This window comes from Falco punctatus, assembly GCF_963210335.1.
Source record: "Falco punctatus genome assembly, chromosome: 10".
NCBI classification, from domain to species: Eukaryota; Metazoa; Chordata; class Aves; order Falconiformes; family Falconidae; genus Falco; species Falco punctatus.
The window spans coordinates 37,943,322-37,963,000 of NC_137590.1; the positions used below are offsets into that span (position 1 = coordinate 37,943,322).

At 46.5% G+C, this 19,679-nt stretch overlaps 1 protein-coding gene and 1 long non-coding RNA gene across 2 annotated transcripts in view; both read right to left on the minus strand.

Annotated features, from left to right (window-relative positions):
* Window positions 1-19,679, minus strand: part of LOC308070998 — an 80,223-nt gene that overhangs the window by 22,643 nt on the left and 37,901 nt on the right. The window lies entirely within an intron of this gene.
* Window positions 4,305-19,679, minus strand: part of TMEM86A (transmembrane protein 86A) — a 29,188-nt gene continuing 13,813 nt past the window's right edge. Inside the window, exons 2-3 of the mRNA XM_080405823.1 lie at window positions 15,422-15,686; window positions 4,305-11,224 (exon numbers count right to left, since the gene is read on the minus strand). Of these exons, the coding sequence (XP_080261949.1) occupies window positions 10,797-11,224; window positions 15,422-15,686 (693 nt within the window). The 3' untranslated portion in view covers window positions 4,305-10,796. The remainder of the gene's footprint in view (window positions 11,225-15,421; window positions 15,687-19,679) is intronic.

Below are 19,679 nucleotides of genomic sequence, written 5' to 3' on the forward strand. Positions count from 1 at the left end.
CATCTGTGTTTGTCTGTAGAATACATGCAACACTTCTTTCACTGAAGCCAGCCACTGCCCACCTGGAAGACTGAAAGCAATTCTTTACCATTTTTTAAGAATTCCTGATGCTATTGGGTCTCCTACTCCCCACAGTCCCTGATACACTCCTCCCTGAAGCCACAGTTTCAGGCCAGAGCTGGAGGGCTTTCTCCTAGTCCCCGAGATCGGTGGGAGCTTTCCCTGGCCCGGCATCGCTGCCAGCCAGGCTGATGCAAGAGGCACCCTGGCAGCACTGCTTGCCTCAGTTCAGGGAGGGCAGGTGGGCCTGAGGGGCATGGGAACAGCGTTCTGTCCCCTTGGAGATGCAGTTGCTGGGTGAGACTTGCCTTCTGCCTCCCCACACAGAGCTTGTCAGAGTAAGGACTGTTACGGTAGGAACATACCTCTTTCAAAGCTTTTACAGGCAGAGCTGGCTAAGGGACAAGGCTTGCAAAAGCACTGTGTGGGTGACGTGCTCATTTGTATTCAGATTCCTTAATGGGAGTCTATTTCTGAGGCCTCCCAAGGCTCCTTCTTACCTTGACCTGGGCAGTCTCTTGGATGGTCTCTGCTGCTAGGGCTGTCTGCAGCTGAGTGAGGTGGGAAAGCAGGAGTCAGATTCTAAGAGACTGTAAAAATTATTTTAGGAGATAAGGAATTCACTTCAAACTGAGCTTAACTGCAGGTTTATTTTAGATCTTAGGAACTATATTTTTGCTGATTTTAATTCTGCAAGAGGGGTAGTTACTGGCTGGGAGTCAGGGGTTAGAGGACATTGTACCTTGTGTGAGCACTCGTAATTAGGCTGAGAGCTCCTTCATACCTGGACTTTCTTTAGGGACTTTTTTTACAGACTGTCAGTGGTCTTTCCTGGTGACAGGCTGCCCTAAGGGAAAGGAGTAAGGACTGATCTAAGGAATGAGCAAATCTGCTCATTTGAATAGTGATGTGGGAGTCTCAGCTGCTGATCTCTGTGCTGATTCTGTGGGAGCTAAACTGCAGTTTCTCGAATATCTCTCTCCACTCCTCTTAATGTGTTGCACTGGGTTGACCCCAGCTGGACGCCATGTGCCCACCGAAGCCACTCTGTCACTCCCCTCCTCAGCTGGACAGGGGAGAAAAAATACAACAAAAAGCTCCTGGGTCTAGATAAGGGTGGGTAGATTACTCAGCAATTACCATCATGGGCAAAAGAGACTTGACTTGGGGAAATTAGTTTAGTACCGATCAAATCAGAGTGGGATAATGAGAAATAAAACCAAATCGTAAACACACCTTCCCCCCACTTCTCCCTTCTTCCCAGGCTTAACTTCACTTCTGATTTTCTCTCCCTCCCCTGCCAGCAGCACAGGGGGACTGGGATGGGGCTGCTGTCAGTTGATTACATACTGTCTCTGCGGCTCCTTCTTCCTCAGGGGGAGGGTGCTCACACTCTGCCCCTGCTCCAGTGTGGGTCTCTCCCATGGGATGCAGTCCTTCAGGAGCAGACTGCTCCAGCAAATCTGCTCCAGTGTGGGCTGCCCATGGGTCACAGCCTCCTTTGGGTACCCACCTGCTCCGGCGTGGGGTCCTCCACGGGCTGCAGGTGGAGATCTGCTCCACTGTGAACCTCCATGTGCTGATGGGACAGCCTGCCTCACCGTGGTCTTCAGCATGGGCTGCTGGGGAATCTCTGCTCGGGTGCCTGGAGCACCTCCTGCCCTCCTGCACGGACCTGGGTCTCTTCAGGGCTGTTGCTCTCACATATTCTCACTCCTCTCTCCTGCTGCAGTTGTTGCACAGATATTTTTTTTTCCCCATCTTCTTAAAGATGTTCTCTTAGAGGCGCTACCACCATTGCTGATGGACTTGGCCTTGGCCAGCAGTGGGTCCATCTTGGAGCTGGCTGGCATTGGCTCCATCGGACATGGGGGCAGCTTTCTGGCATCTTCTCACAGAAACCACCCCTGTAGCCTACTGGCTTCCAAAACCTTGCCATGCCCCAACACATGTATCGTCTTCTCTCTCTTCTTTATGGAAGGGCGGGGGCATTCTTGTGCTTAGCCATTTTTTTTTCAGTTTTAGCTTTTTTCTTAGTAGTTGCAAAACCAAATAGAGTATTGCTCCACCTCTGGGACACACAGCAGCATCTTTCTTGCTGCTATAGCTCAGAAGGATGGATATAATATTCCTTAGGCTGGGAGGTGGCCGGTTGCAGAGAACACAAAGCCTGTTAGACCCAAAGTGAATTATCTGGAAGAGTGATGAACTGAACAAGGGGAAGTAAGAATGAAAATGAGAACTCCATAAATTTGAACTGTTCACTTCCTACAAAAACTGTGACAACTGCTTCCTTTATACAGTGGAAAGCTTTATAAAGCTTTTTAGCCAGAGCTTTGTGAGACATGCACTCAAATGGTTGATTGCAGTAATCGTGGCACTTACCCACCCACCCCACCCCACCGCCCTTGAGAAAAGGATGATAAAGGTCTCCTGGACATACCGACAGAAAATTTCCAGAAGTCAAAACACAAGATGTAATTAGTGGAACTATCTCTGCCAGGTCTAACATGCAAAACAGCATTGCTGTGGCTGTATTGTTTGTCTGTGTGTGTGTGTGAGAGAGAGAGACTCAAAATACAACTGCCCTTGCCTTCTGTAATGGCTGGTGAAACCAGCTGGTAGAGTGGGGCTTCTGCTCAGCAGGGACGCTTCTGATGTGTCCTTCCTCTAAGTGGTTTCAGGCAGCAGGGTGCATGTTGAAGGTGATATTTCTAATACCATCTGTTAATGTATCTCAATGGTAATAAAAGGGGCTGGAGATTGCAGTTCTCTCTTCCGTGTATCAATTTGCTTCTGCACTGGTCAATAAGAATCCTGTTTCTGAGTTCCAAGAGGAAATTCAGTTTCTGTCTCCATATCCCCAGATAGCCTGGCAGGACCTCCATAACGATCTAGGCTTCATTATGTCAGATTGTATATAAACATAGGGCAAGCCATAAATCTGAAGTAATTAAATCCTTGCAATACCAAGACAGTAAATACAGTCTGCAGCTTTGCAAATGAGGGAGTCACTTTGTAAAAAAGCTGGCCATAGGTCAAACGAGATCCAGAAGGGTCCAGTAACTTCACTGCTGGTGGCCAAGACCAGATAAGGAATTGCAGAATATCTGAACCACTGAAGGATCAGCAGATTGACAGATAGATAAATACATACAGATAGACAGACACACACACATGTGGTGTTAGTTCTTTTAATTTAGAGTGAATTCTTTCAGGAGCCAGTTGTGGAATAAAGCATAGCAGTGGCCAGCCACAGACACACACCCAGTCTGAGAATATTTTGCCACCTTTGTTCCATCTGGAGCTAGGAAGGAGGTGTGAGGAAACGGGATGCTCCTCCCAGCAGGCCTCTAAGCTTTTGAAAGGAATTGTAAAAGACCAAATTAAAGAAAGAGGAAAGAAGCACCCACTTTTGCCTGCCATTAACACCTTTAGGCCGCTTTGAAAAGAACGTGGTGATACTTCTGCCTGCTACTGATTCATTCCCACATCAGAAACCACCCCACTTCAGAAGGGGAGTATGAAGAAGTCCCTGTTAAGCCTGTGAGCAGATCCATTTAATGGACGGGGAGCAGTTACACTGTTTCTATGCTATAAATCCTTCAAACCTCTCACTGGTGACAGATGGCCTGGTTCAGGATTAATGAAACCAAGTATCTGTTCCACTGCATCAAACAGCTGAAGAAACTGGCATTGGATCCCGAACCAGAGAAAAATGTCCACACTACCCTACTTTTTCCTCCTGGAAATTTTGCTGGGGTGGGGGGAAGAGCGCCGTGGCCATTTGTCTGGGATTTCTGGGCAGCAAACGGCCTTCCCAGAACAATCCTTTGCAGCAAGCTGCCTTCTCCCAGGAACTCTGGACAAATGGCCATTGTATGTGGGACTGGCTGTAGCAGCAAGGGGTGAGCCATGCTTCAGGGCTTTGCATCCCAGGGCACCCACGATGGATTGTGACACGAGCCATCGTCACAGTGCTGCCTGGCTGGTTTGTGCCCGATGTGCTCTGTGGGCTGCATGCGGTTGTGTTTCAGGGTTCCCCAGACAGGAAACGCTGTAGCCGACTGGGGGTGTCAGCTTCAGTGGGGCACTGCATAGCTCCAGGGCAGAGCCACACAACTGATGGGCGTTACAGCAGCACCAAACTGCCCACCACAGAGGGTCCGTTGGCTGTATACTCCATGCTAAAACTGTCGCAGAAACAAAATGAGCAACAAGACATTATCTGCACAGTAAAAATGCCCAGTAAATTAATATTTTTAATTGCTGTTACCCACAGAAGAAATGAAGAAAAAAAATACATTCCAAAGAATTAAACCAGTAAAATCAGCATAAAAATGTGTTAAGAGAAGATCCTAGATCAAGTGGCCATATTGCATGTGGTGACCTTTACAATGATAGTAAAGGAAGCAAGTGCTAGAGACTTTCAGAGGTGGCAAAATGCTTGACTCCCTGGGGGGGAGCAGCTGCTTCAGTCCTATCTTTCAGTGCATTCTGCCTGGAATGTGTGAGAGAGGGGCTGGCACGAGAGGCTGGCGCGGGTACAAGACATGGAATTAGTGTTCAGGACAGACCAGTCAGTCTGCCGTCTCAGTCAGGCAGAACTACCGCTTACCCAGTGGCATTTGCTTTTTCCTTCCTTCTTGTTGTTTGTTTGCTGGGTTTTGCAGCTTTATTTAACAAAGCATCAGGTGCCGCTGGCCTGACCCTGCCAGCACCATAGGCTTGAAGCAAAGCTCCCCAGGTGGATTAGGAACAAAGGCTGCCCCAGCAGGAGCCTGCACAAGCGAGGTCTAGATACGTGCGTTTGTACTGATTCAGCACTGTCACCCAGCAGGCTGGCTTTGGTTTCTTGCTTTTTATCTGTCATGAAAAAGCTTCTTTTATTTCCTGATGCGCTTTCTGTCTTTTGACTGATCCAAATGGGCCCAGTCGTGCTCCCACTGCAGTCTCAGTGGCTCAACCCATCCTTCTTATATGAGACTGGTCTTGTGCTTCAGCCTCACTGTTGAGCCATCACACCACTCCATCAGCTTATCCTACAGCAGCATAGCATCACCACAGAAACAATACAAGCCACAGAAGTTTTGGCATTCCTGCCAACTGGCCACCATTTTTTCATTTGTAATCTATCTAGAGTTGTATATTTTTATTCTTTACAATAACAGCAAAAATAAAATAACATTAAGAAAATTTTCTCCAAACTAAGAAAACTAAAACCATCAAACATTTTAAAGAAACCATAAAAATTTGCATTGTGTTTGCTTCTGAGTTCGTATTAAGATTTTACTGCAGCTGCTTCAAAATTATGGTCCATTTCACATGTACACAATTCATGTTCCTTGGTGTATAATTCCTCACCTTCATTTGTGTTTGTACAGCAGCTAGTGCTACCAGAACCAAGTAGTTTGTAGCTGTGGTCCAGATTTGAGATCAGTGAATAGTGGCATTTTTATACTGGTTGAGAACACGGTGATGGTTTATTTCTGTTTAAAAGCTGTATTTCTAGATCAGCTTTTGTTCTGGGCCCTAGGGCTGCTGGTACAAGCACTTTCTTCAGTACAGAACCTGCCATTTCTTTGATTCACGTGAAAAGGAAGTAATTCAAGAAGGATCTGACAACTTCCATTGATTCCATTGAGGCGAGGTCTTCCCTCTCTGCTGATTTTAAAGCCAGTAAAACTTAACAATCACAGAAATGAAACATCCCTTTGCAAGCTGTCCCATGAAACCTAGCTGACCTTCTGCAGAATGAAGGTAGAAAAGAATGATTTAGTTTTCTGTTCCAGTCTTTTCAACAGCCATAGCAGACTGTGAGAGCACTGTGTTTTGCCTGGATTAGATTTATTCTAGCTAACAGTAAGGGATAAGGCCAGACTGCAAAATCTGGATGCAAGGTTCACATCCAAGAGTTTGATTGAGGCTTTTAGAAGAACTAAAAGCCATTTACAGAGCTGAAATTAAGAGTTCAGCTAAATCCTTCTCAAAGTTCAAGCGCAGCTGAGCCCTGAGCCCATCCTGTTAACCAGTATGAATAAATATTTTGCATTTGCTTTCCATCCGATGCAAACTGAAAAGGCAGTCACACATTCCATGCTTAAGAGAAGTCCTGCAGATCCCTAAAAGCATTTTTAATACTAAAGGTAGGATAATACTTGGTACTTTGTAGCACTTTACATCTTCAAAGTACTATATGAGCATTAATCCTCACAGCATCCTTGTGAGGTATGTAAGTGCTAATATCCCAATTTTAGAAATGGAGTGGGTGCTGGTCCCCCACTGTTATAAGGTGGCACAGCACTAGCCCTCACAGACTTGTGCCTTTTTACACCAGATGAGGACCTGGCCCCAGAAAATTTAAGTGACTGACCCAAGGCCACAAAAGGAGCAAGCATGGATTAAAGGCGGGAGAAGTACCCAGGAGGATTTCTGTTCCAAGAAGTCGGCAGCTTCCCAACCTCTTCCAAGAATGCAATGATGATGCCTCTGCTTAAAAGAGCTCCCTTTTGTATCCAGAAACCAAGGAAAAAGAAAGAGCCACCTGCCAGTGAGCCTTACACTTGCTGTTTGCTTTGATCTGCTTATTCCAGAACAGCTCCCAAAATTACCATGCTAACAGGCTGAGAATATGCAGGTGTTAAGTGTCAAACTATGGGAACAGAAAACTTTGAAGAGCCACTCAAAATAAGAGCAAAGTTTGTGCTGGGAATTTTATATACTTGTGTAAAAATATATCAGTTACCTCCACTGATTACAACATGAAACTGTCAGCAATCTGCTTAAAAGCCATGTTAAGAACAATTCTTAAACCAGTCAGTCTTACAGTTACCTCAGTACGGAGGAGTAAGAAGCCAGGTATAAAGCACAAATACAATTTTCTTAGTAGTAGAACTACAGCTGTTAAAATCCTCTGGCTTTGTTCTTCTCAACCCATGATTTCTACCCGAGCTTCACCCTGCTGACATCAGTGCCAGTGGCACAGCCCAGAAGCATTACTAGCATTTAAAAACCAGTTGCAATTAGCATTGCTTCACTGACTTCATTGGGAGTTAGTTCTGTGTGAGGAGGATCTATCTACAGAAAGAGATACAAGGCTGAAGTAAATGTGCTGCATCTTCTAGGTGTCTATATAAGGAGCCAAAGGATCACCAAGAGGGTGATAACTACAGAAAGGAAAGACAGCAAAAGTAAGTGGACCATGTGCGTAACCTGAAGTGACCACAGACAGGAATTGCAGAGAGGTGTTTGAATACAGCAGTGTGCAAAGCAACCCTCTCTCTACTCAGCAAACAAATGAGCTGATACTGCTGGGGCCAGACACACTACCCCACTGGGTTACTTCATTCCTTCTGTGATGTCCCTGGGCCAGGGACCAGGTGCTTCTCAAAAACTGTACCTGTGTAAAGGAGAAGAACGGATCAAATGTCACACTTACAGCGCAGAGACAACAGGAAGGTCCACACAGGCAGTGCCACAGACAGTCAAGTCATTCCCATTTCTTGTTTGCTCCCTTTTCAAAGTGAAAAATGCCCTCACTGGGGTTGAGGGAACAGTTTTAATCCCAAGAAAAGGTATTTGACAGACTGTCAGCAACTGGTTAGTGTTTTGCAGGGTTTATGAAACTCAAAATTGTGTCAAATCAGTGTCCACAGCAGCTGGTCTCTTCCCAGCAGGAAAGTGTCTCCAGGAAAATGGCCTCATTCAAGTAATACAGATCAAAAGGAGGAATGCAGAGCAGGAGAGAGATTTTGAAGACCTCAGAGGCTTCACTGGCAAATCTCTGAGCCAGCCAGGCATCTTCCTGAATTGGTGTGCCGAGGGCTCTGCCCCACGTTCCTGGGAAGGCTGAAGCAGCACTGGGATGGAGCCAGCGTGGCTGGCCAGGATGCATCCCAGTCAGCCTGCTCCAGGTTGAGGGGACAGCAAGAGACAGGCCACTTGGGCAGCACATGTTTCTGCTGTTCCAGCTACAGCCACCCAGAGACCTCTGCCACCAGAAACTGCACCTCCGATGGCCAGTGGAGAGCAGAGGGCAGGCCTCCCAATGACCTCAGAGATCCTTTTCTGCAAGTATCCAGTGGCTGATACTGGAGCAGGATAACAAAGCAAGCCAAGATGAAAAAGCACACAGAAAAGCACCTCGGCCATCTTCAGGAAACTGAAGACTACTCGTTTCTAGAGGGGAAGAAAGAGAGAATCAAAATTCTAACTTTTAAATAAAGCTTACTCTATCACACATGCATTTTCTACAAAGCAAACAGAAGCTCAGGGTGCAGGGGGCTCCTCTGAAGAACTGCCAGCTAAGGACTGAGTGTGTTGGACTGACCCATGAAAGGGAGCTGTACATCGGACTGAAATACACTGTTGGGTCACATGCTGGGAAGACAGTGGGGTTCACCCCAGATGCTTAGATTTCCTCATAGCTGGGTCAGTCTGTTGCAGGAAGAGATTTGCAAACAGTCAAGCTGAGTAACAGCAGGTAACATCCGCAGAGAGCTACACTGCAGGGTTCAAGCTGCAGCCAGGAGATAAGCAACGCTGATGAATGAAGATGTTATGGGGCTCTGAATTCCCTTAGCAGTTTACTCCAGCCAGGCCCCGGTGCACCAGTGAATGAATACTGACAATATTACACAACAGCATTAAAGGGAAGAGATTACATGGGGCTGTGCTATTTACAATGCTTTCCCTCTCAATAAGGCAGCTGACCTTTCTGATCTCTGACTGAAAAGCAGCAGATGACTCCAGGGGGTCAGGATGGTGAACCTAGATCTTTGTAATACTGGCTGCATTTACACTGCTGCAGAAGCGGGGAGGCAGTGCCTGTTCCCCACCCAGTCCCACCTCTCGAGGCCAGGAGTGGGAAACCCACTCAGCACCTCACCACCAAGGGACAGGCCAGCAGGGTTGGTCGGTTTCCTCAGCTGCCCCTGACCCTGCTGCATTCCTTGCAGAGTGCCAACAGTGCCAGGCACTTGGTGCCAGGCTTTTGCCTGGACTGGTCTGGGAATGCTAGATATGGTGACCACGGTGATTTTCAGCCCGTAAGGCTGGTCTTGAGGGCTTCCCCTCCTGCTCCCTCTGCCCACCTGAGTGTGTGCAAGGTGCTGTTGGAGCATGTCTGGATTTGAATTGTGCAGTCTGCTCTGGCTGTCTGTTTGGCTGCCCGTTTGAAGAGGTGCAGGAACCCTCAGCAAGCTTTCCTTGCACACCTGGGTGCACTGGTATCCTAAAACAAGCCATCAGGGGAGCATCTCAGCCCATGGGAGCAGCCCTGGGACGGACAGAAGGAAAATGCACACTCAAGACAGTTCCAAACAGAAAGAGAGCTTGCTGTTAAATATCCTAAATAAGAGAAAAAGGACCCACACATGATCACAAATCAGGTCAACATCTTCCTATATCTTTTTAAGAGAGTCTGAAGTAATCTTGCTTCAGCAGATGGGCAGACAAACCAACAAAAGAGCACGGATCAGAATGAAGCAGGCTTTCCCAGCCCTGATGGTGCATTCTCACAGTATCCATGTGAGCTTGAGAAGGAAACGGCGGGCACTATGCGCACACAGGACAGTGCATTTCAGGAAGCTCTGCTGAAAAGGGGCTTTCCACTAACAAGCGGTACACTTGTTTACCACCAGCTGGCCAAAGAGAGCGATCTGCATCCAAAATCAGGGCCTTGACCACAGGAAATGCTCACAAAGATTTGAGAGAGACTGTAAACAGCAGTACTGTAAAGCTTAATGAGTATATGGAATACTATTTCTTAGGATAGTAAGGAAAAAAGGCGTAAAGGTTAGATTCCTGTCTGCCATACTGAGGGCAATTAGAGTGTACATTAATAAGAGACATGTTCAAGGTCCTGCTGTAAAAATCAAAGTTCCTTATGTGCCCACTACATCTCAGCTGCCACTGGTGGCTGCAGGCACCATGTAACTGCTCACACAGGGCCAGGAGAATGCACTGGCCTGGCTCCCAGATGTCCCTGAAATCCCACCAAACTCCTAGCTCTGCCACACATGGCAACACTGACCTGCACCTACAGACCTGCCCTGGAACACTGATCAGCTCTGATCAAAGCACACAGCACTGCATGTCAGCATACTTCTAGCTCTGTGCTCTCTGCTTGGTGTTTTGCTTTCATTCTGGTTCTGCTGGGGGCTGCCCCACATGCTGCCGTTGACTCCAAAGCTCAGCCCTCATCTGGGCACACTGTTTTTTGTCTACCTCCAGGCTTCCTCTAAGCAGAGGCAATACCTTCAGTTTGCATATGGAGTTTGTAATGCACAAAAAGAGACAAGCATCGGTTAAATTCATTTTTACCTTTGACTTTAGTAGAGATCTGTGCCTGTCTGCCAGTATACTATTAAAAGCAAGTCTAACACAGTGCATGGCCAAACCTCCTTTCCATCAGCCCTCCCCTTCTCAGACATTTAGCATCAGTTTCAAGACTAACAATTAAAATGCAGTAGTACAGCACTTCAAAGGAGGAAAAGTTGAATGAGTAGCTACTGCAGGGACAGTCTAAGCTTTCTGATGTGGACTCCACACTGAAGTAAGCTGTATTCAGAGAAAGCCATTGGGGAACAAAAAAAAAATCCCCAGAAGTAATGCTTCAAAGAAGCAAAACCAACATCACCAGTGTGCTCAGAGAAATGGAGATCTCTCTCAGGGGTGAATGCAGCTACAGCACCTGAGATATAACGCACGTTGTTCACAGATTATTGGCACTCCATCTAACTTCTCTTTCTGAAGTCCTCTTCATCTCTGCTCTCTACAGCTGACAGTGCAATAAGCATTTGGGCTGCATAGTAAGTAGCCATGATGATGAAGCGTGAGTAGGGCACAGGAAAGCAGAACTTGTTAAGTGCAATGGTCAGATCTGACACCATGAACAGCATCGCACCGATGCAGGCTGACAGCTTGGTCCATGTCCAGAGGTCGTTGCACAGCTGCATGCCGGCAACTGCTCGCCAGCCCATGAAGCCGATCAAGGCGATGTAGACAGCTACCAGGTATGTGAATGGGCCCGAGAGGTAGGAGTACAGGAAGGCATAACAGGAGCTGGAGACAAGGCCCATCAACAAGCCAGCTTTGAGGTCCAAAGGCTTCATGCCGAAGGCTGAAGAGTACAGGATGTGTGTGATGGCAAACATCAGCAGACCTGGAACGAGGCATTGACATAGCAAGTGTGACCTTTTATCAGCAACTGACAGTTGGCAGCGGAAGAAAATGTGGCAATATTGGGTCTTAAATATACCACAACAAGCACAGGCTTAGAAGCGTTATACTCCTTAACACTGGTAATCAGTGGGAACCATACTGACCACTTGGGACAATTTTGGTATAAAAATCTGTGCAGAGGAGACCAGCCTCGGCACCAAGCTCCCACCCTAAGAACGAAGCCCCCGCATCTACAGCTGCAGCCAGGTACAGCTGTGTTGTGATGCAAGCCTTCTTGCTGAGAGGCCAGGTGAACAAAGCTTGTGTTCCAGGCTGTTCCTCCTCCCCTGCTTCGGATGGAAGGGTAGGGGCGAGGCATACCAAAGATCATCCCCTCTGACTGTCCAAAGTGTTTTCCTCACAGGTCACATGTGGAACGGGAAGGCTGGAACCAGAGCAGCGTAGGAACAAAATGTGAAAGAAGATACCAATCCCTCTGAACCCAGATACAAAGCCTGACTGTATTTAAGCCACAAAATCCAAAGGCACTCGGGGACTAAATCTGGCTTCTACTCATCTCTGCTCATAGCTAGGAGAAACCTAAGCTGAAAAGAAGCAGCTGGCATATTTCAGGGACTGCACTGACTTCTTTTCAGGGACTCTGCCAACAATTTTATGGCTATTTGCAAAATTCAGATGAACCTTAGCTAGAATGAATCAGTGAAAATAAAATGGCAGCTTCCCTTTGAAGTGCAACACCCCTGAGAAATGCCAGATGTGGGTGTCAGAAGGTACCGTGCATATGTTGCTCACTTGCCACTAATCCATTTTACAAAAAATGTTACAGTGTATTGTACAGCTGCTCACTACTAGCTGTCATGCCAGTTGTAGGGCCCCAAACTGAGTCCAGCTCCTCTGCTGCTCTGGTTCCCCAACCCACACGTGGTGCAGCTGCAGGCTACCCCACTTTATCCTGGCAGGGTTACTAGAATAACTGAAAGTTTTCAGGCAGCTCTAAAGCATGAAATGGAGAAAAGGATCTGGGAAGCCAAGTCCTCCAGCAGGACACTGGCTAGCATTTAAAGCATGATGCTGTGGTGTAAAGGGCAGTCATTAAAACCTGCCGCTGGCAGACATTTCTTCATCCTAATATTCTTGTGTTGAGGCAGCTCAGAGAAGGGCAAGTGTCTCCCTGCCTTTGGGGAGGACCAGATCAGACGTCCACTGAAAGCTCAGCCATGTTGGCATGAGAGGGGAACCCACAGGAGGGAGAGGGCTGGCAGAGATCTGATCTGCAAGCTGAGGCTAGAGAAAATGGACAGTGTAAAGGGGAAGGAAGAGAAGTGCAAAGGAGGGTAATGAGAAGTTGATGTTTCATAGCGCTATTACACATCATGGGCACAGCACCGAGGAAACCAAGGTGGGAATATAGGATGAGCTGTTTGTAGTGTTTAGTGCAGGAGAGGTTAGAGCCCTGGGCTCATAAGGAGAAGTTCCTTCATCCTAGCAGCGAGGGGTGGTTTTTCCTTCAGTGGCATTATATGGAGATTTCTGGGATGGGGAACTGAAGAATGTTTTGTCCTTCATGCAGGCAGCTGGCAACAAGGAGGAGGAAAGGAGGACAGGATGCAGAAGCCAAGCAGAAGCCCAGAAAGGCAGGAGGAGTTTGGCGATACACGGTGGGGCTGGTTACAAACAAGGGAGGCAGCTCCCAGATTTGCTCATTCAACATCCACAAATCAAGCCAGGAACTGGGGAAACCTGTGACAGCTGCACAGGGAGGGGGAGTGCATTCCTCAGCCTTTGGCTTGGTCCTCCCAACCACATCAGGCAGAACTGCCCTTCTCCTCTCTGTCCACTTCCTTCCCCCAGGTTTCCTTATCCCTCCCTTCCCCTGGAGTCTCCCCTCAGGCTAGCAATAAAGCCTTTTTGCTAGTCCCTGTCTTCTTCAACAAATGCATAAATTGTTTCTAGGTGCCTACTAGCAAAGGAGGTGGATGCTACCACAGTGAAGAATCTTCTACGTGCAGTAAGACACTAGTCAGAAAATAGCATGTTATTAATGGACTGAAACAGCAAAAATGAAAAAAAGTCAAGTGTGCCAGGAGTAGTTCCCAGGCTCTCACTTCCCTATAAAGTAATGAATAAATGTGCTTTTATAAACTCATTATCTCAAAAGATTTCCTGGGTGATTTCCCCAGTTCTCAACCTTTTTTTTCTTCAGCCCGAAAGCTGTAGAAATTGAACAGAAAGTACATTTCTATGTAGTATTTCCTTAGTCTCCTGAAATTTCAGATTCCCATGAACGATGATATCAAAAAGTTGAATATTGTCAGTTGTGAACAACCGCAGCCTGCTGTGTTTTAAATAGGAGAAAATACCTTTTGCAGGAGAGGTGAAGGATGAAGTGGGGTGGTGCACTTTATCTGCTAGCAGCTGAAATGCAAATGTTAACACTTCGCTACTGAAGACAGTAGCTCAGATTAGCACTGACTGAGGCAGGAGACAGACAGGATGAAAGCAGAGATTTTCAGAATGCTCCAAGAGAGCTTTTCTTCTCCGTAATAAGAAAAATGTGTCTAAACCCGCAAAGCAACATTTCTCAGTTGTAAAACTAGGGTCGAAAATCCAACTTACTTGCAGATTAAAACACATTAACCAGATACTGAATTGCTGTGACTGGTTGATCTTCCTCTAGTGCTAGATTGGAGAGGGAATTCAAACATATCCCAGCTACATGGGAATGGAAGATTCCATGTAGAAAAACAGTTGTGGTGAGAATCAGGCCTTGAATGTTTTACAAGCCACAGCTCGAGGAGCAACTCCAGGAGGCAAAACAGAAGCACAAGCAGTCGGGCTGAGGTGACCTGTGCTGAGCCAGGTACCCTTGTTAGGAAGAGGCCAATCAGTGGGAATGCCAACACTCAGCCCCAAGGGGATGGCACCCCAAGAGAAGGCTGGAGCTCCTCAGCAACATGCCCGAGGTTCAGCCAGAGATCCAGTCCTCAGGGCCTAATCTAAACCCCACTAAAATCAGTAAAAAAATTTACATGAACTTTTAATGAGATTGAGATAAGCCCTTGGGAAGCAGGATTAAAACCAGATTCAGAGCATTTGGCCTTTCCTGTCTGGCATTGCACACACTTCCCTCTCATAAAGAAAGAGCTTGTGGGAATCCCAGAATAAAGCTAAATACTGACCTGAAAGAGGGAAAAAATAACCCTTTGACTTTCAGAGCTGACAACAGCACAAGTCAGAAAAGGTCCCTTTTATCACATTTTCCAGTGGGCCAGTCACAGCAGCCAGTTAATGGTGGGTGTTAGGCGAGATCCCTGTGCTAGTTAAATTAACTTGAGAAACCTGACCAGTCAGTTTAGTGAAGGACTCATCTGCTGCTGATTTCTTGTGACAGTCCAAGGCCAAGGAGAATGTTGCTGCAGGCAGGTTCATCGTGGCTTTAAATGATTAATCTAAATCATTAAGTTCCAGTCTGCAAACTAGCAAGATCAAACAAGCTTGTTTTGCTCTGAGAGATGTGGATCTTTTTGTCTGGCCATTGTGGTAAGGTTTGTCCTTGATTCCTCATCGTTTACATGCCTTGCAAAACAGACAGGTCTTGTACAACAGGCTGCATGATTCATACTGATGAACCCCAAGCAGGACAAGATCTCTGATGCTTTTGTTTGTAGTATCCACTTAAACACCTCCCCCAGGCTACGGGCTTATCTATCAAAACATAAGGGTCTTCTCCACCTGTTTGCCACTGAGCACCTTTGCACTATGTGTCCTATTTCTGATCCTTGTACCAAAGGGCTGACAAATCTCCCTGCAGAGAAAGAGGAGGTGAATACCTCCTGTAGCTTCATGGGAGCTGCCAAGAGCATTTCCTTCTCTTCCCCAAGGATTCTGCCCACGCCACCTTCCCAGTTCCAGCCAGCTGAGATGCTGGGAGCACGTGCCAGGAAACCAAACCTGCCCCAATTACCTCTCTAACCTCAAGAGAAGCTCAAGAGAAAGACTCATTCATGATGTGACTTCTCTAGCCATGACAGATTTTAGTCAAGGTATGAGTGTTTCCCATTGCCTGAGGCTTAAGCTGTACATGAGTGAACAAAACATGTGGCCCAGTGACTCATCACTAAATAAAGAGGGTAACAGCTGGACACTGGCACCCCTTTAGGACTGACACCGCACTCACCATGAATGAAGTAGCCCTGCTCCTGCCAGATGAGAAAGGCGTCTCCCACTGCTGAGAATATGAGTCCTGCTAGGATGCGACTGGCACTCCGGTGTGACACTAAGAAGTTAATTCCATGAGCGAGAAGGAAAACCCACAGGCAGAAGATGGGCAGACATTTGATGAGGGCACTGAACCAGGAGGGGCTGGAAGTTGGCAGCCAGAGAACAAAATAGACACAAGTGGCTTTAAAGAAGGGCACCAGTTTGGGGCCTTCACTCTTCACCTATAGGAAACAAACATTAGAAAAAGATAAATGAATAGGATCATCAGAAGCATCAGTGGAATAAACTTCATAACAGAACTATCTCCTTCCTTTTGCAGGCTGCTCTTTCATGTGTACTGTTGACTACCAGCATATCTATCCCAAGAGACTGGTTGAATGTGACCATGATCCTCAGCCTAGAACTTTGTGACCCCCTCTGCTGAAAACACTTCTCAGCTGGCAGGATGGGGTTTTGGGTGGTGGAGATGGAGGAAGTTTTAGATACCTTTTCTCTTTATTTGTTCTACTGAAAACATGTAGGCCATCAGTCAAACACCTCTGGCAGTCCTTGCCACCTCTCTTGTGTTTAAACTAACCTCTTTGATACAACTCCTTTCCAGAAGCTGAGAAGATGTCACACTCCCCAGGAATATCCCAGCAGCAAACAAGACAATAAAAGTGCAAATCTCCCATCCCATTTTGGCAAATTCTCTTGCTTAGGCAGTTGCAGATCACCCTGAGGATACAACCTCTCTTCTCATCTCTCCTGCCCTGTAGCTTCATGCCTGGACATTGCTGTTGGCATCACCATGTGACTTCAGAACTTACCACATCAACCTCCCGGGTGAGGATGTCACTTCCTCAGCTGAGTAATATCAACATCAATCACATGTTGCTTTGTCCTAGCATTACACTAATAATATAGCACCCAGATTGCAGGAAACATTTTGACTCAGGGCTCTACTGTGTATATCCAGACACAAATATGCAGCATGAGCACCAGGCTACTCACAACAAAGCCACAGCAGAGGCAGGGCACAGAGCTACAGACTCCACAGGCTGGGTCTGCTCTCAACATACGCTTGGCTGAGACCACTCTGGTCAGTGGTAAGAAATACTGCATTCACCTGCCCCCCTGCCATACTTCTGCATTTCAGTGCAGGTGAGGAAAACCCTGAATGAGAAACGAGGCTATGATTTTATTTTCTCCTGGAGTGCAGCTGAGGGCCCAAACAAGGAGCAAAGGAAGAGTTTGCCTCATGTGCCTGCCCTTTAGGAGTCTTTTAGGAGGCCTGTTTCCTCCTGCATCTAAGGCAGTACAACCTCCAAAGCTCCCCTGCAAACAGGCGTTCACTCTCAATCTTCTCATTACCTTGGTCAAGCAAGATTTAGTTGCTTAGTACCACGACTTCCCACTACTCATGGCCAAAGCACACAGAGGCCTCACGCACTGGAGAAGAACACAGGAGAAAATTTAGAGGCATCAGAGCTGGGTTGACACTTCAAAGTTCCCCAGAACCCAAACGTCCATGTCTGACACTCTCAGGTTGCTTGTCTCACACAAGGAGCTCATGCTCCAAAAACCTGCAAAAGAAACATCAGTCTTTTTTTCCCAATGTATGGGATGCTCCCTGCATCGTGTGGCATTGCCATGACACAAACCCAGCAGCTATCTTTCTTTGATGCAGTGTGCTTCAGTGCAGATACCTAGAATGGCTGAAGACTGCACAGCATCTCCATGCTTACGGTGCTCAGTTAATAAAGCCTAAACTCATCAACATTCAGGAGCTTTTACAAACACAAGCAAAGGGAGTCAGGTGAAGCTGGAAGACAGAGGCAAAGGCAGTGAAGAGCATCTTCACATGCAGTGTCTTAAAAGGGAATGCAATCTCTAAAGTAGGAAGACCTAAATAAAGGGCATCCCAAGAAGATTGCTTTCAAAATTGTGCTCGCATCCGATAGAAATTTCCCCAGCATATCAGCCGTTTCTTAGCAGTAAGGTATTTCATTATTCCTGTATACATTATTCATAGGCTATTGCCAACACAGTTTTTAAACACTCCATTAAACAACCAGGCTATACAATTCACTCACAAAAGGACATCAGCAAGCCATTAACTTTCTTGTATTACATGGGGAGCCTGTCGTGGCTCCTCTACTTAGGCTGCCTAAATTAATCACCGTTTACCACTTCTTGTCTGCATTCCTTGGGAGAATTCTGGCAGCAAATAGCAAATGAACTTGAAATAAAAGTCATAAAAGCCCATGTAGTCTCACAGCACTGAGGCTGTCCAGGAACTATTAAGTATCACAGGGGGAAGAGTGGAGCCAAGTTTCCCCCATCTTCCCATCTTCAGACCCAGCACCTTGCCCTTCTAAAGTGACACATCAGACTATCCAAAGCCAGTGCCTGGATCCAGCTCTGCCTCCTCCCCCCCTTCCCCCCCCCCGCCCCCCCCCCAGTTAAAAACGTAGTTGATCACATTCATCCTCTCACAGTTGCAGACAATAGATGACAGCACTTCTAGCAGGGTTTCCTCCTCTCCCCCACCAGTTGTGGAGGATCTCCACCATGCTGTGATGAACCCCAGATCTTCAGCACAGAAAACTAACAACCTCCAGAGCTACAAAGTGCAAAAGAATTTGCAACATCAGCAGTGCTCCAGGTCCCTGTAATGGTCTCAGCTAAGGTGGGTAATTTTGTACCTCTGAAGACAAGGATATAGTTCAACTTCTGCCTTGTTTGCAAAATATCACAGAGGCACTGTTAGAAGCATACAGGAGAGTATCTGGGTTAATAAACACAGGAAATTTTTAATACCTCATATTAAGAGAAAAACACCTGCTAGGAGCAGTTACCATTACAATCACAGCTTGTCCTCCCCTGTGTGCACGCATGATGAGACAGGTTTTTAATTACACTTGTAATTTTCCCCAGGAATCTTGCCTTACTGAATGTAAGATATGCACTTGTACCAAAAGATTATGTTTGCCTAGTGAACTTAAACTGCTATTTTTTACTATTTGAATGTGAATTTTCCATGCCCAGCCAGCATAATTTTAAAATAATGGTTTGTATTGTTTGTATTATTTCCATCCTAATAATAAGGAATTTTTCAGGCATAAGGGGTCAGATTCCAGTCTCAGCAACTCACCCGTAACCGGAAAATTTAGTGTTAACGGAGTCCTCTTATAAAAATAACCTCATATATCTGGAAGGGCTACAGCCTTCTCAACATTAACACTTTATTCCTCAACACTTTTTCTACAAGTATACTTGTAGAAAAGAGCTATTTCCAGACATGCCCTTGCCCATTACTGAATGCTGCAGCTCAGTGGAGCCCTGTTGTAGCTCTGACCAAAATGGGTGCCTCAGGAGGGACACCGAGGTACCTGTGCAGCTGAGGGCTGGGCAGTACATCCTGCCACGATGGTGTGGCACTGGAAATCCTTGGGAGAAATCTCCCAAGAAAAGCTGAGGTAACCAGAGGGTGAGGCTGGGGGATTTCCCTCTGTTTGGTCACATGGCTAAGCCTCAGGAAGAGATGATAGGGCAACTTGCCACCTGGAGGACAACTCAAGGCTGGTTATTGGGAAATTATGTACCAACTTGAGTGGAGGCTGTGGCTTGAGGAAAGCCAAGCACAACCCATGACTGGACTTGCCTGTACCTCAGGGAAGGGAACATTTCTTGGCCACGTGGATAAATTGCATCAAACCACCCATCTCCTTTGCAGCTGTGTCTCAGAGATGGAATGTGAGATAGGGCTGTGCCATGGCACTGGAAAAGAAAGCACTTCATGCAAGTGACAAGATCGTTTTTGCTAATGTATGTAATTGTCACAGCTTTAAGCTGGGTTTTGCCATTTAGTTACAAATTCTGCGTCCACTGCTAATATGCTCTCTGCTGAAATGCAGTACAGAACACATCTTGAATACAATGACAAGACAGTATTTCCAAGTTTTGAATTTCTAAACTGGGCAAAACTTAGGGCATTTTCTCAATTGCTATGACTACTAAGTTTCTTAGAGTCTTTAAAAATTAGTTTAAATTGCTGTAAAGCCACTATCTCTGTGGAATTACAGTGAAAGTATAATTTATTAAATTATCTGTATCCAATGAAATCAAATTTAACCCTCCAAGACTTAGGCAGACTAGAAGGAGTTGTGCCCTGGCTCTCACCAAGACATTTTGGACCAGATGACCTCCAGAGGTCCCTTCCAACCTCAACC